Source organism: Oreochromis aureus, linkage group 3 (assembly GCF_013358895.1).
Source record: "Oreochromis aureus strain Israel breed Guangdong linkage group 3, ZZ_aureus, whole genome shotgun sequence".
Classification (NCBI taxonomy): Eukaryota; Metazoa; Chordata; class Actinopteri; order Cichliformes; family Cichlidae; genus Oreochromis; species Oreochromis aureus.
In genome coordinates, this window is record NC_052944.1 from 30,788,198 (window position 1) to 30,801,962 (window position 13,765).

The 13,765-nt window shown below is 38.2% G+C and overlaps 2 protein-coding genes across 2 annotated transcripts; one reads left to right on the forward strand and one right to left on the reverse strand.

The window, feature by feature from the left end:
* Positions 1-1,029: 1,029 nt before the first annotated feature.
* ltb4r (leukotriene B4 receptor) lies at positions 1,030-5,974 on the forward strand. Its single transcript, XM_031740995.2, has 4 exons — positions 1,030-1,169; positions 1,893-2,417; positions 3,071-3,338; positions 3,759-5,974. Exons 2-4 carry the CDS (start codon positions 1,945-1,947, stop codon positions 4,134-4,136), a joined length of 1,119 nt encoding a protein of 372 aa, XP_031596855.1. The 5' UTR covers positions 1,030-1,169; positions 1,893-1,944; the 3' UTR covers positions 4,137-5,974.
* Positions 5,975-6,189: 215 nt separating this feature from the next.
* On the reverse strand, positions 6,190-13,753 carry LOC116321207 (kelch-like protein 33). The gene is made up of 5 exons (XM_039609940.1): positions 13,526-13,753; positions 12,428-12,670; positions 12,096-12,346; positions 8,864-9,034; positions 6,190-8,681 (listed from the first exon to the last, which is right to left on the reverse strand). Exons 1-5 carry the CDS (start codon positions 13,715-13,717, stop codon positions 8,153-8,155), a joined length of 1,386 nt encoding a protein of 461 aa, XP_039465874.1. The 5' UTR covers positions 13,718-13,753; the 3' UTR covers positions 6,190-8,152.
* Positions 13,754-13,765: the final 12 nt, after the last annotated feature.

A 13,765-nucleotide genomic window follows, 5' to 3' on the forward strand; every position in this document is an offset into this window, starting at 1 on the left:
TTACCTTGATCACTTGATGTCCATTCAATCTAACACAGGTGACCAGAAAATAGGTGAACAGAAAGAAAAGACAAAGTCATAAACAAAGACAGGCATTTGAACTACAGCGAAACCAAATTCATCCACTTCAAGCCTGTGGTCTCGCTATCAGGATGAAGGATACATAATAAGCAGCAAGCTGCTACTGCTCCATGTAGCCAAGGACTGGTGCTGAGTGTGCGATTATTCCTTGTGCATGTTCAGTCCTCCCCATCACATGTAATCATTTCATTCATTTTTAATAGGTAAATGTTTATTACACAACAGCTTTATACCTCTTGATTCTTTTAACATTGTAAAATAAATAAATAACAATGCAAATTAATCAAAACATGACAAAAGCATGACACATAATACAAGTCATTGTGTAGCTGGATACGTCCTGTTCTCCTAAATAACTTAAGACATTTGGATTATGTGGTAAGAGTTGTTGTAAAGGTCTGCCAAAAAGTCTGTTGCAAGAGAAATTGTACTATACACAACTGTGACTTAAACATCATGTATCAACAAGACACTGAACATTTACTGGAATATCCCTCTGTCACGCACCCCACTTACTCACACTTCTGATTTCTCTTCTTTCACAAAAAACAGAGATCATCAATTTCACAATATATTAGGGTACTCTGGCTTTTCCCTTGTTTTTTCTTTCCTTATTTATTTTTAGTTACAGTGAGTTGCTAAATGAATATGTCAATAAACTATGTAAAATTACATAAAAGCTTTAATGTTAGCATTTCATTAACTTCATTCAAGTCTGTTTTCTGAAAGGATGGAGGGCAAACATTGCTACACAATAGGCAGCAGATGTCATGTCAATATTTCCCATAAAGCCTACCAGTAACACAGCACAGTGCACCAATAAGAATACAGTAACAAAGTGAAAAGTGTAGGAGGAACAGCAGCTACCTCGCAACAGAGTGAGCACAAGGCTGGCTTCCTGTGGTCATTGATTTCCTCTCACATGACACTTCTTACTCAATATATTAAAAAACCTGTTTTCCTCCTCGCACACGATCTTCAGAGTTAAGAAGGGAACTCTGGAGGTTAGGTGTAAGGTGTAACACAGAGGGATATTATTTTTTTTGCATTTATTTTTCTGACGTTAAGAGAGACACCACCATTTGAAGGTAAGCATGAGAGTTTGATATGACAAGATTCCCAGCCACTAGACATTACAGAGTTTGGCAAGTTCATTTTTTTCTAATAAAATCTTAATATGGATGTAAAGAGTAACAGAAATCTCAACAGGTTTCCCAGATTATTTATTTATTCATTGTTACACATTCATTTCTAGATTGCCATATTTATTGCTGCTCTTAGGTTCTGATTTGTAACAGAGGAGTTGCAGCTTTCTGTATAGCTTCTCAGTGATCGATGTGACGGTGGTCAAATGAGCTTGAAAAGGAAGCAACTGGACTTTAATTGCCCAGATGTTTTGGTGTGGTTCAAAAAATAAGTGCATACCGAGTATTTGTTTTCTGTGTTGTTGTGTGCTATAAAAAGTTTCTCCAATTTTTCCAATAACCGAAACTGATTAAACACATATTGTTATCCTTCATAAGATTTGTACATTCATATATTTACTAATGATAAAGTTAGACTTTGAGAGCAAGAAAGAACTAGACTAGACTAGAACATTTCAGCACATTTTGATGGGAACTTGTCAAATAATTTCATTTGGTTAAATAAATGTTTGGTCATTCAAAGCAGCTCTGGTGTACACACTTTTCTTGTGTTAGATGCAGTTGTGGAAATCAAACTGTTGTGCAATATTTGAAGCACAGATACAAAGTGTACTCACAAATCGTAACGCAACATATCCTGTTTCCTGCCTCTCGTTTATTTTTAAGGTTAAGTCAAGTTCACAGCTTTTGGAACTAAACATCTTCAGAAGCTTTCTCAATGGCATCCAACACAAACTCCACCAACTCCACTGCCCCTCAGATGATCTCAGCTCAGATTGGTATTGGCATCTTGACCCTGGCATTTGTACTGGGTTTTCCGGGGAACCTGTTTGTTGTTTGGTCGGTGGTCTGCCGGGTAAAGAAGCGCTCAGTGACATGTTTGTTGGTGTTGAATCTGGCTGTTGCGGATGCTCTTGTCCTGCTCAGTGCACCTTTTTTCCTAAGATACCTAGCTGGAGGCCAAGGCTGGGAGTTTGGCTCAGCAGCGTGCAAGCTGGTGCATTACCTATCAAGTGTGAACATGTACGTGTCCATCTACCTTATTTGTCTGATGAGCATGGACCGTTGCCTTGCTGTCACAAGGCCTTTTGTTTCCCAGAAAATAAGAACTAAGCGCTCCCTGCTGTTTCTCCTGCTGGGAGTCTGGATTTTAGCATTCCTGCTGTCACTGCCGATGCCTTTCTATCGCAGGTGAGACCAAAGGTTTTTTCACATTCAAAGCAATTGTGTATTAATGTGTTTACTGCTGCGGATCAGTGAAGGAAAGTGAACTGATCTTAATGGATATCTGCTCCCATTAGCCTCATGTGGATAATGTAATTTTTTCCTTAAAGATAACCTTTTTGTAGTGTATCTCAACTACTCCACATACAGACAGCACTGCTGGAAAGTAATACACCTATAATAACACGCAATAAAGAAAAAAAAAGAAATTTTGATTTTAATATCTCCTGCAGATAAATCTTTTCAACAATTCATTTCTAAAATTTCTAAAATATTTATTTTTTCAATCTTTTCATATATAATTTATGATATATATATATTTCATATATTTTTTTCACTTTTTTAGTGTTTTCTTTTAAAATTATTATTTTATTATTACTGTAAGGGCGTAGTAAGTAAACTGTAAAACTGATTTGACTGTAGTCTAACATCTAACCCAAACTACTTTAAAAAGGTCCTACAAATTCATGCCTGTACTCAAACTGTCACAGTTATTTTTTATTTTGCTTTGTTGTCGACTCACAGTTTAGTTCCTACATCCACACAGAGTCATGTCTCTCATTTTCTTACGTAGTACCTTTTGGTGAATTCATAATCTTTTCCCTTTAATTCTCTGACAGTGTTCTCAAGAATCCCAAAAACAACATGAGTGGTTGTATACCTTACCACTGGAAGAGTGTGGCTCATCCGGTTTTCCAGTACATTTTTGAGACTATTATGGGATGCCTGGTGCCCTTCACTCTCATCAACACCTGCTACTCCTCTGTCATCTGCCGCCTGCGAAGTGCCATGTTCCAACGTAAAGGACAAAGCAGTCGCCTGATTCTGCTCATCATCTCTGCTTTTGCAGTCTTCTGGCTCCCCTACCACATTGTCAACATCATAGAGGTGTGTTATCTATTTAACACTGGGCTGACAGCATCAAAACTCTCTTACTGTGAGACCCAGACGTAAACACTTCAGGCATATATGTTGCACTTCTCCAGTTATTCTAGCAAAATTTTTCAATTCATACTACCACAGGAGTGACATTAATAGCTCTGACTGATAACGGAAAAAATTCATAAACAATTTACTTTCTTTTTGTGTGTGTCTTCTTAAAAGTCTTCAAGACTATTATAATGTTAGTTACTTTAGCCAACATAAAGTCCCCATTCTCAGTAGTTTTTGTCTGGGGAGCTTTCCATAACACTTGATAGTCACATATGGGGCTGTTAGTTGTATAATGTTTCTTTTGTTTGTTTGTTAATTTTGTTTTGTTTTCCCCCAAGAATACTTACGCCTCTTTTCTTCTTCTTCCTCATTCAGGTGATTGGTTTATTGATGGGAAGTAAGACAGTGATCGGTGCTGCTCAAAAAGCCCGTCCAAACGTTACAGCCTTTGCCTACTTCAGCAGCGCTGTCAACCCCATCCTCTATGTGTTTGCAGGCAGCTCACACATCCGCCAGGCTGGGTTCAGCTTCATGGGCAAGCTCTTTGAGGGTACCAATTCAGAGAGCAGGACCACATCTTTTTCCCGCAGCGGCCGCAGCAGCTCTTCACCAGATGAGAGCTCTGTCCTGCACACGCTCTCTGTCAAAATGGGGAAGCCTTTCAAAGGCAAGAACAGAGGCGAGAGCAGGAGTGCAGTGGAGCAGGAGATTGATGCGCCTGAACTAAAGACTCTGGCCACCTTTGAGCAGTAACTGTAGCATTTAAAATAATGTGAATTGATTTGACCCAAACTCGCATATACTAACAATGTAAGCTAACTGGAGTAGTCCAGAAAGTAAATACTGTAAATATAATATTTTTGTATTGCTGAAGCAAATCATTGCAGAGTATCATATATTTTTTGCATGTATGTCTGTGTGTGTGTATTCATATTCTATCCAGTTGTACAGAAATGGACAATTTAATCAGTATTTTTGATGTAATTTTTAATTCTAATCAGAATTTCTCTATAGCGCACAACACACAGTCTGACTGTGAGCTCAAATTCAGTTTGTTAAAATAATGAAAGTTTCTTAATGTTTGCCAATCTCCTATTGTGTAAACATGGCTTGTTTAATATGTGAGACTACTGGTTGCTTTGTTGGACAAACAGAATATTGCATCAAAAACATGTCACGAAAGCATCCTTTTTTGTCCCTGTTTCGTGCATTGCTGCCTTCTCTTTCACAACATTTAACTGAAATGACTGCATTACAAGACCGTATGTGGTTATTTTACTGTTAGGCTACCATCAAAAGTCCCAATAAAATAGGTGAGCAAAAAACAAAAAGTGCTCACCTCTGCAGGAAACGAGTTGCAGTCATAGTGACATCAAAGAGTGACACATCAGTGGTTACCAGCATTGTAGGATCCTGGAAACACAAAACTGTTTACTGTTACTCAACTGGTAACTTATGTAGGGCCTTCAAATAATGTCAAACAGATTGTTTTTGTCCTCTAACTGTATGGTTTTGTTACAACTGATTCATTTTCCTTTATTAATAATCATTTCTCTCTGAGTAAAAACATATAGGTAACAAGTTTGAACTGAAATATATTTGAATTGTGCTGTAGATTTCGTTCAGATTGCTCAGGAGCATGATTATTTTTATGATTTTACATATGGGCTATACAATTCTGATTGAAAACCAAGAAAGCAAGCATTTTTTTCTTGAGTAGTGAGGTTAAATCCTTCTATAAAGCAAACATATATAAAGTAAGAGCAAAAATATACATAATATGAATGTGAATAATAGGAACAAACACATTTTCTATATGTATTACAAAGATGTTTGGGTCCCTACTTAAAAAAGTAGCAGAATGTGTTATGTTTTAAACACTTGCTATGTTGAGTTAGAGTATGTTGTTTCCTGTTCACCCTGAGCACGTGTACTTGATTGTAGCAGTACAGTTACAGGAAAAGAAAAAAAATGGTCAGATGAACTTAATCAAGAGTAGTATAGGAAATGAGTTTCACTTAGATTTAAGAAATTTACACAACAACAATGCAAACTGGATTAACTCAGAAAATCTGATTCTGAAAGGTATTTTATAAGACAATAAAGCACACTTGCTGGTGCTGGGTTCGACCTGGTTTTGCCACTTCCCCAGGTGCTCTAATGAATTGTGATCTGGTGACCGTGAAGGCCACTTGAGTACAGTGAACTGTTTGTGGTGTTCAATAAACCAGTTTGAGATGTTTTGAGCTTTGTGATGTGCTGAAAGCAACCATCAGAAGACAGTAACACTCTGATCATAAAGAGATAGAAATGGTCAGCAACAATATTTAGCTTTAGAAGACGCACACTTGTGATTAAGGGGCCCAAAGTGTGGGGAGGAAATTACATGACTATCACCAGCAGCCTAAACCACTAAGACATGGCAGGATGGATCTGTGCTGTTTTGTTGCTGCCAAGTTCTGACCCTGCTATGCGAATGCTCCAGGAGAAACATTCCCCACTTTTGTTGACCTATGTGATCTTGAACTTACGGCTTGAGGCAACTGTTGTTGTGATTTGGTGCTATATAATTAAAATATAATTAAACTGTAGCTTCAATTGTGATTTTGTACAATAAAAAAACAAAACACATAGTGTGTCACATCACACTGGGAAACTGTTTAAATGGAAATTGCCTTGACTACATGTACTTTTCTTTTTGTTGCTGTCATCTTATTTTTTCTTCTTCATTACTAAATCAATACTCATTTGTGACTAAGAAGCTTAAACATAGAATTCAGGTCACAGCGGTGTTCAGTAATACCACTTTAATTCACTTCAAAGACGACAAAAACACAGAAACCTCCTTTTTGCAAATGTGCATGCCTCAAACAGTGCATTTCCAGATGCAAAAAACAGCTTGTGATACAGAAGATTTATCAACAGTAAACAGAAAATAAGCACGAAAAGAAAAAAACAGTCACAAAGATAGCATGATTAGAACAGACTACAAAGAAATGGAGCTATTCATTGTTTGTTTTTGCAACCTAATTCTGTTACTCAAGATGGGAAGCTGCATGTGAAGAAGATGTGTGAAACATCAGATAAACAGGCCAATTCTGTATCACAATGCAGAAAACTGACTGTTCTGTGACCTCATTTAGTGTAATTTGGACTATTGAAATTTTAATGTAGGTAACATTTTAACTAAAATGTCAAGTTACTTTTGGATGTCTGTTTTTTTATGTGTATTTTTAACATTTGAATGAAAGTTAAAGATTAACATGTCATTAATCCCATTAAACTGAACATAAATAGAAATCACATTTGAAATAGCACCTGTCCACAATTGTGCAGGGTTTTGCATAATATACAGTCATTAGAAATGGGAGACAACACTCTCTGCAAACTGACTGAATTAGTTGAGTACAACAGTAAATTCACATGAATATTTCATTGCATCTTTAGGCGGAGGTGGAGCACAGAAATCTGGAGCATATACAGATGCATTCTCTGTGATCTTAATTCCTTTGTTGAGTCTTTTCTCTTGTACATGTTACGGCCTTAACAGGGCCTGCTGTGATTTTGACCTATATGGGTGTGTCCTACCATCACAAGTGTGGGTTCATCTGGGCCTCAGATCAATATGTTAAAAAGCATTACATTAAATTAGAATTAGTTTATACATGTGCAATGCCACGACATTTTTATTAGTCTTCTTGTGATGTTATTAAACAGAAAAGTTAGTGCATTCATATACTACAGTACACTTTGATATAATGACATGTATTAATACCTCAAAATATTTGCAAGAGCATACAAAAATATGTTGGTGTGCTTGTGCTGCCAGAGGGTGTTTGATTCAAACTAGCAAAAGGTAAATAATCACATCCACTGCCTACAAACATTTGTTTTTATTTGTGTGTCTGTGTGTATTTTAAATGAAGCAGTGTCACTGTGGTATTTGAAAATGCTTTTTCATGCACCTGAAATGCACTGGCTGCTACTTGATGGCAGCATCGATAAGCTTTCAGTTGAAACTGCTCAAGATACAAAATGATTACTTGGAAAACATTTAGTTTAGTGAGCTCAGATTCACATCTAATCTGAGCTCAACGGCAAATGTTTTGCTCTTGCATTTTCACACTTGACTCATTAGTTTCAATGATTAATTTTATGGTGTTAGGTTATGCAAGCACATTTTCAGATAGTGTAAATGGCAAATGAAAGGGTTCTTGTATAGCACTTTTCTACTGTAACTGAGCACTCTAAGCTTAGACAGAAAGCACTTTACACAACTTGCCTCATTCACCCATTCATACAAGCAACTTTTTTTCTATGGTTTTTCTATGCAAGTGCTTTCTAGCAAACATACACACCCATTCATGGAGAGAACAATGTTTAGAGTTAACAGTTAGTATCTTGCACAAAGATATTTGGCATGCTGGAGCAGCCAGGGATCGAACCACAAACCTTCTGATTACTTCTACCAGTTAAGCTAGCGCCAACCTGTGTCAGAATTTAAAAAAAAAATAACAAAAGGCAAAAAAATTTCTGATGAGCTTCAAGAGCCTTTATGGTTCATGGAAGGAATTAGTATCAAAATCTGCTTGACTTGACTAATGTGGTCCACACCTAACCCTATTGTCTGCTTGCAAATGTAATCATTGCTGGATCAGTTTAAATTGTTCTACTGTGCAATACTCTGTTATCAGACTCCGGAGTTTCACGAGCAGATTTGCATGTAACACTCTGAACCAGTATAGAGAATCAACTACTACTTAAAGATTTTATTGATGATTAACCACATCTGGGCATGGCAGTGAACAAGCTGCCAGATCAGTATATGGGTAGGGCATAGCACCCAGGTTTTCCCAACATTGCTCTTTAGGGTTATAGTAATGCACCCACTTGGTATCCCTTGCTGTGTTTGCTGAAGAACCTCCTACTACATACAATTTACCATCAAGTACAGTTCCTCCTGGTGATAGATGAGCTCGAGGCAGAGTGGGAAACGAGGACCAGGAGTCCTGTGTAGGGTCATACAGCTCACACAAGAGCTGATCTCCAAAGCCTATCCAGAGAGGCTGTAGCCCTCCAGCTACTACCAACCGCCTTCCTAAAGCTAACATTGTATGGCCTGCACGTCCTGCTCCCACGGTCATGGGTGATCTGGGAAAACAGCCACGGGAAGGATGGTAGCGCCACATAGATGAGAGGCAATGGTGATGGGAGTCAGAACCACCAGAAATATAGATCTGCCCATCCAGAACAGCTGCAGCATGGCCACAAACAGCTGTGTCCAGAGGGTGAGCCAGCCTGCAGGACAACAACACCCAAATTAAAAGGAAATTGGGTTGGGGGGGAGGTTAGTCCCAGTAAGATAGACACAGAACTCTTAAACTAACCTTTTCATAGTGCTTCAAATACATTCTTCCTACAAGAGCTCAAGATATAAGATATCAATGAATAAAAAAAATGCCATAACTTAATGTATTCACCTCCACGTGTTCTCCTCAGGACTGTAATATTCCACAGCATCGTGGTATTGATGGTCATTGTGATTTCCCCCAAGAGCAAAAACCTTCCCATCTAGGCACAGTGCAGAGAAGTAGTCCCGTTGATGCAACATGTCAGGGAGCTGTTCCCATTTGCACTGTGTCAGGTCAAACCTAAGGGAAATGGGATTGTGCTTGTCATCAGTTAGGACTGAGCCAGCTGATACTAATTTGCACTAAGTGGCAGGATTGCTTTCTGATTGCCAGAGATGGAAAAAGTACAGATATTCTGTACTTAGAAATTAGATAGATACTGTCACGGTCCTGGGTCGGTGCCCCAGTGTTTTGAGTTTTGCATTCTTATTGAACTTTGATTTTGTCTCTGTCTCCCCTGTCAGCTGTATCCCCTTGTCAAGTCCGCATCTATGTGATATGTTTCCTGTTTTACTTTGTCTGTGTCTCATGTCAGTGGGTCCAGTTTGGCCTCCCCTGTTCTTGTTGTGTTTGATTACTCCCAGCTGTGCACTCCTACTATGTCCCATTCCCCTGTTATCCCTCTGTGGGGTGGCTGTAGCTCAGGTGGTAGAGCAGGTCATCTACTGATCGGAAGGTTGGTGGTTTGATTCCTGGCTTCCCCTAGTCTGCATGCTAAATATCCTTGGGCAAGATGCTAACCCCAAATTGCTCTCCGATGCATCCATCGGAGTATGAATGTGTGTGAATGTTAGCTATGAAGCACTTAGAAAAATGTGCTGGTATGAATCGGTGAATGCACAAGTTGTATAAAGCGCTTTGAGTGCTCAGATGAGTAGAAAAGCACTATATAAGAACCAGTCCATTTACCATCTGTGTATTTTAGCCTGTGTTTCACTCAGTAGGTGTCGTGTCGTCCCCTCATACTGTGTGTGTTTCCTTTCGTGCTCCTCATCACTAGTCTCTTGCCTCCAGGTTTCTTAGCGTTTAGTTTTAGTCTCTAATTTTGGTTTGTTTTGGAGTTCTGTCCTGTAACTGCAATAAAGCAGCCTCTTTGAGTTTACTCCTCTGAGTGTCCTGCATTTTGGGTCCTACATCCTGTTTGTCACAGCCGTTTCATGACACTAACAAATACGCCAGTAAAATTTGAAGTAATGAATCAACCTCTTTATTCTAGTAATAAAAGGGGGAAAGAACAGACTATTAAATGTACTCAAAGTAGGAAAATAGAGCAAAAGTCGTTTCTTATAGGAAAATTCTAACATCTGATTTTATGCAAAGGTAACTGAACCATATTAAAATTGCAATAAAATAATATTAGTATAAGAGAATGTAACTATTATTCAAATCTAAACTCAAATTAATGTACTCATGTTTAATCTGTAATGTATGACACCAGCAGAAAGAAAGTAAAAAAATAACTATTTTTCTGTTGCCATGTACTTTCCCTCCACACCAACACAGGAACATAGTACAATCAGTACAATCAGGGGTAAAATTGAGATCTAGCATGTGGGGTAACCACAGTTTGTGGTGTAGTAGCTCAGCATGGGGAAAAGAATCGCAATACACAAGAAGTTTTAAGAGGACAACACCCAAATTTAAAGGAAATTGGGGCAAGGCAAGACAGCAGTTTCACAAGATAGCTTGACCTATTTCTATTTCCTACACTGACACTATACTGTATATTACCTTTACACAAGACTCTATAAAGCTGGTATAATGGTGTAATTCAGTGACTTAATCTAAGCATGATCAGTGTAAATACAAATTAGTCTACTACACTTGATGTAACCTAATACTGACCAGCCACTGTGCACCAATAAAAATAAAGTGAATTCATAATAAATTCACCACATTGCTGGAAACTAACCCATTTATTGTGGACAACACCACCCAGTATTTTCATGCAACATTTGCATAACACAAAGTAACTATAGCTTAGTTTGTTTTGCAGGACACTTTGCAATATAAAAATACAAGATCTATTAAAGCAAATCTTATATAGATCCAGTATGTGATTTGAAATTAATATTGCTTCAGTGTCCTTCTTTTCTGTATTGCTAGCTAAATGCTCTGAAGTATTGAAGCCACAACAACACACCTGCACTCCTTCCAGCCCACTTTGAGTTCCCAGTATAAATGCTATGTTATACCACTGAACCTAAAGTAACCAGCCTGTTTTGAAAATGTAAGAAGTAGAAAGTACAGTTCCTCATTATTACACAACCTAATTTATGAAAATCTATGGTTTCTTGCATGTATGGATTGGAAGGCTTGTTATTGACATCTGGTGAGAATTTCATCTCAATGGTAAAGTGTAAAATACTTATTTTACCCACTCTTATGGTGCTGCATATATTCCATAGAAATTTTGGTTCACTGTGACATGATAGTGATAGTACTGAGGTAGGCCGTGATGTTTAAACATTGCCCAAAGTTTGGAAAGAAATCTCAATCGTACCATTACACCACCCCAACTACCTGGCCAGCATGCAATGGACAATTAGGTCTGCAGAATGGATCATAGGCACTGATTTTCCCTCTATCCAGATCCTTTGAAGGTCCAGGGTTAGATAATGGGCATAAAACATCTTTGCAGAGCGCTCACATCCCTGAAGAACATTTATGCCTCTAGACTTCCCTCGCTCTGATGAAATAATCCACTCATATCATTCAGTCATATGCACATTGCACTACTTAGTTTTGCACTTTAGTTTGTATAATTTCTCATTTTTAACTTGTTTTTTTTCTCACTTTTTATCTCTCTCTCTCTCTAAACTTGGGCAATTAACAATGATTCTGATTCAATACAGATCTGCCCAGACAACTGGACCTCACTGGATATTTCCTTTTTTGGGGGGTCTTTTCTGTAAACTCTAGATGTGAATGTGCAGGAAAATCCCACTAGATCAGAAGGTTCTGAGAGTACAAGATATGTAGTTGCAGTTACAGATTAAAAAGCTACATTTAACTAAATTTACACAGCAGTTACCCAAACATGCACACACATTTCTGCAATTCATTCAAGGAGGAAGTTGCATAATGTATCAGTTCAGTGTTTGTGTGAGTCACTTTAAAAAAAAAATCTCTTCTGCCAACGACTGTGCTGTTGATGAGCTCTGAACTCACACAAAGCTGTTAATATCTTGACAGTTTATATATCAAGCACGTGTACAATGTACAAGAAGAACTCTTTTGCAAAATCAACCACAAACAGCTCTGATGTCTGTATGACATTTGTGACCCACACAACACTAACCTCACTGCTGACTTGAGGATGTCCAGTGCTCCATAGTATTTGCGTCCTCCCAACACATACAGTTTCTTGTTCAAGAGACAGACACAGTGTCTGAATCGCGCAGGTTCAGGAAACTTTGCAAATGGTTTCCATTCTATGCTCCTTCTTAAACCGGGCCCACGGTGGAACTGTTGAGCAAACCACAGGGTCTGGCTGGGAACCCTCTTCATGAATTCATCATCAACAGTGTCCCCACCTACCAAAACCAGGACCTAAAGAAAAGTGGTATTATTGCTTAAACGGACATAGTTCTAATTGAATTCCAAACATCAGTGAAGTAAAAGAGTATCAACCTGGTTTTTGGTGCGAGGATGATATTTAGGCCCTCTGTAATCCCCTGCAATGAGACTTTGGAGGGATACCAGTGTTATCCTTGCACCAGGGCTCCTGAGTAAGATGCTGCAACTAAGGGCCTCCTGAAGTTCAGCATAGCTGAGGAGTGTGATCCGAACATGAAGGAGCAGGCTGGACAGGCATTGGAGTCTCTCTTTAGGGTTGTCCTCCACCCAGCTCACTACTGCCTTGAACACCACAATCTAATTAAAAAGACGGGAAATGCTTTAGAAATATTATTTTGCAAAAATAAACAATAAATTGCATAAATAGCCTGTGATTACTACTCCAACTGTCCTTAAGAAAGTCGTGAAGAAAATCTATTCATTTTAAATTTGAGTTAATAATTTATATTTTTTTCACATATACAAACTGAATATTTTCAGTTACAACTACTGAATGCTGCACTTTGGATGGTGTACAATTGTGAGCAATGTCACCTACACAACATTTTGTGAGCAATTGTATTTTCTCTTCCATTTGTAAATACAAATAATTAATATTTTAATGGTCAAACTTTGCAGTTATAAATTATGTAAAGACCCCCAAAACAGCACTGAATATAAATGTGTCTTATTTCATTTTTTTGTTCTTTTATATAAGGCTGTTGAACTGTAAGCAGAAGTAACACATTAGTTGTGAAGCTAAAAGCCTATAAGCTACTGTATGTTTCTGGTTCTGCCACAGGTTTCTTCCTTTTAAAAAGGAGTTTTTCCCTTCACACTGTCCAAGCACTTGCTCAAAGGAGACCGTTTGATTGTTGTTATCTCCCTTTTGTTATTACTATAACAGGATCTTTACCTTACAGTATAAATTGCTTTGAAGTGATTGTTACTGTGATTTTATGCTATATAAATAAAAATGAAATGAATTGCAAACCCATTGCATTGCACATGGATAACAGTTGTTATCCCTGGCATTACTTTTGGAACAGACAAAATGATTGAGAAATTTAAAAAAAAAATAGTTAGATATGATAGACGAAAGGAGGAACACATGATGACAAATTTAAGCTAAACACAAAAAGAATGACTGGCCATCAGAAATAAAAATACTACCTCACTCTCTACAGACAAGGAGTCCTTCTTAAGAAGCTTGTCAAGGAGGTGAAAGGGAATATCCTTGAACTTTTCCCCATAAGAGACGCACTGGAAGTGGGCTGCAATATACTCCTCGGCTGCCTGCCCTAGCTGGACCAGCCCGTAGGTGTCAGCCAGGACCAGCACATCTAGACATGTGCTTTCGTCCATTCTGTCCTGCAGGAACTCAATGCACAGCGAAAGCGCCCCCTCCAGCTG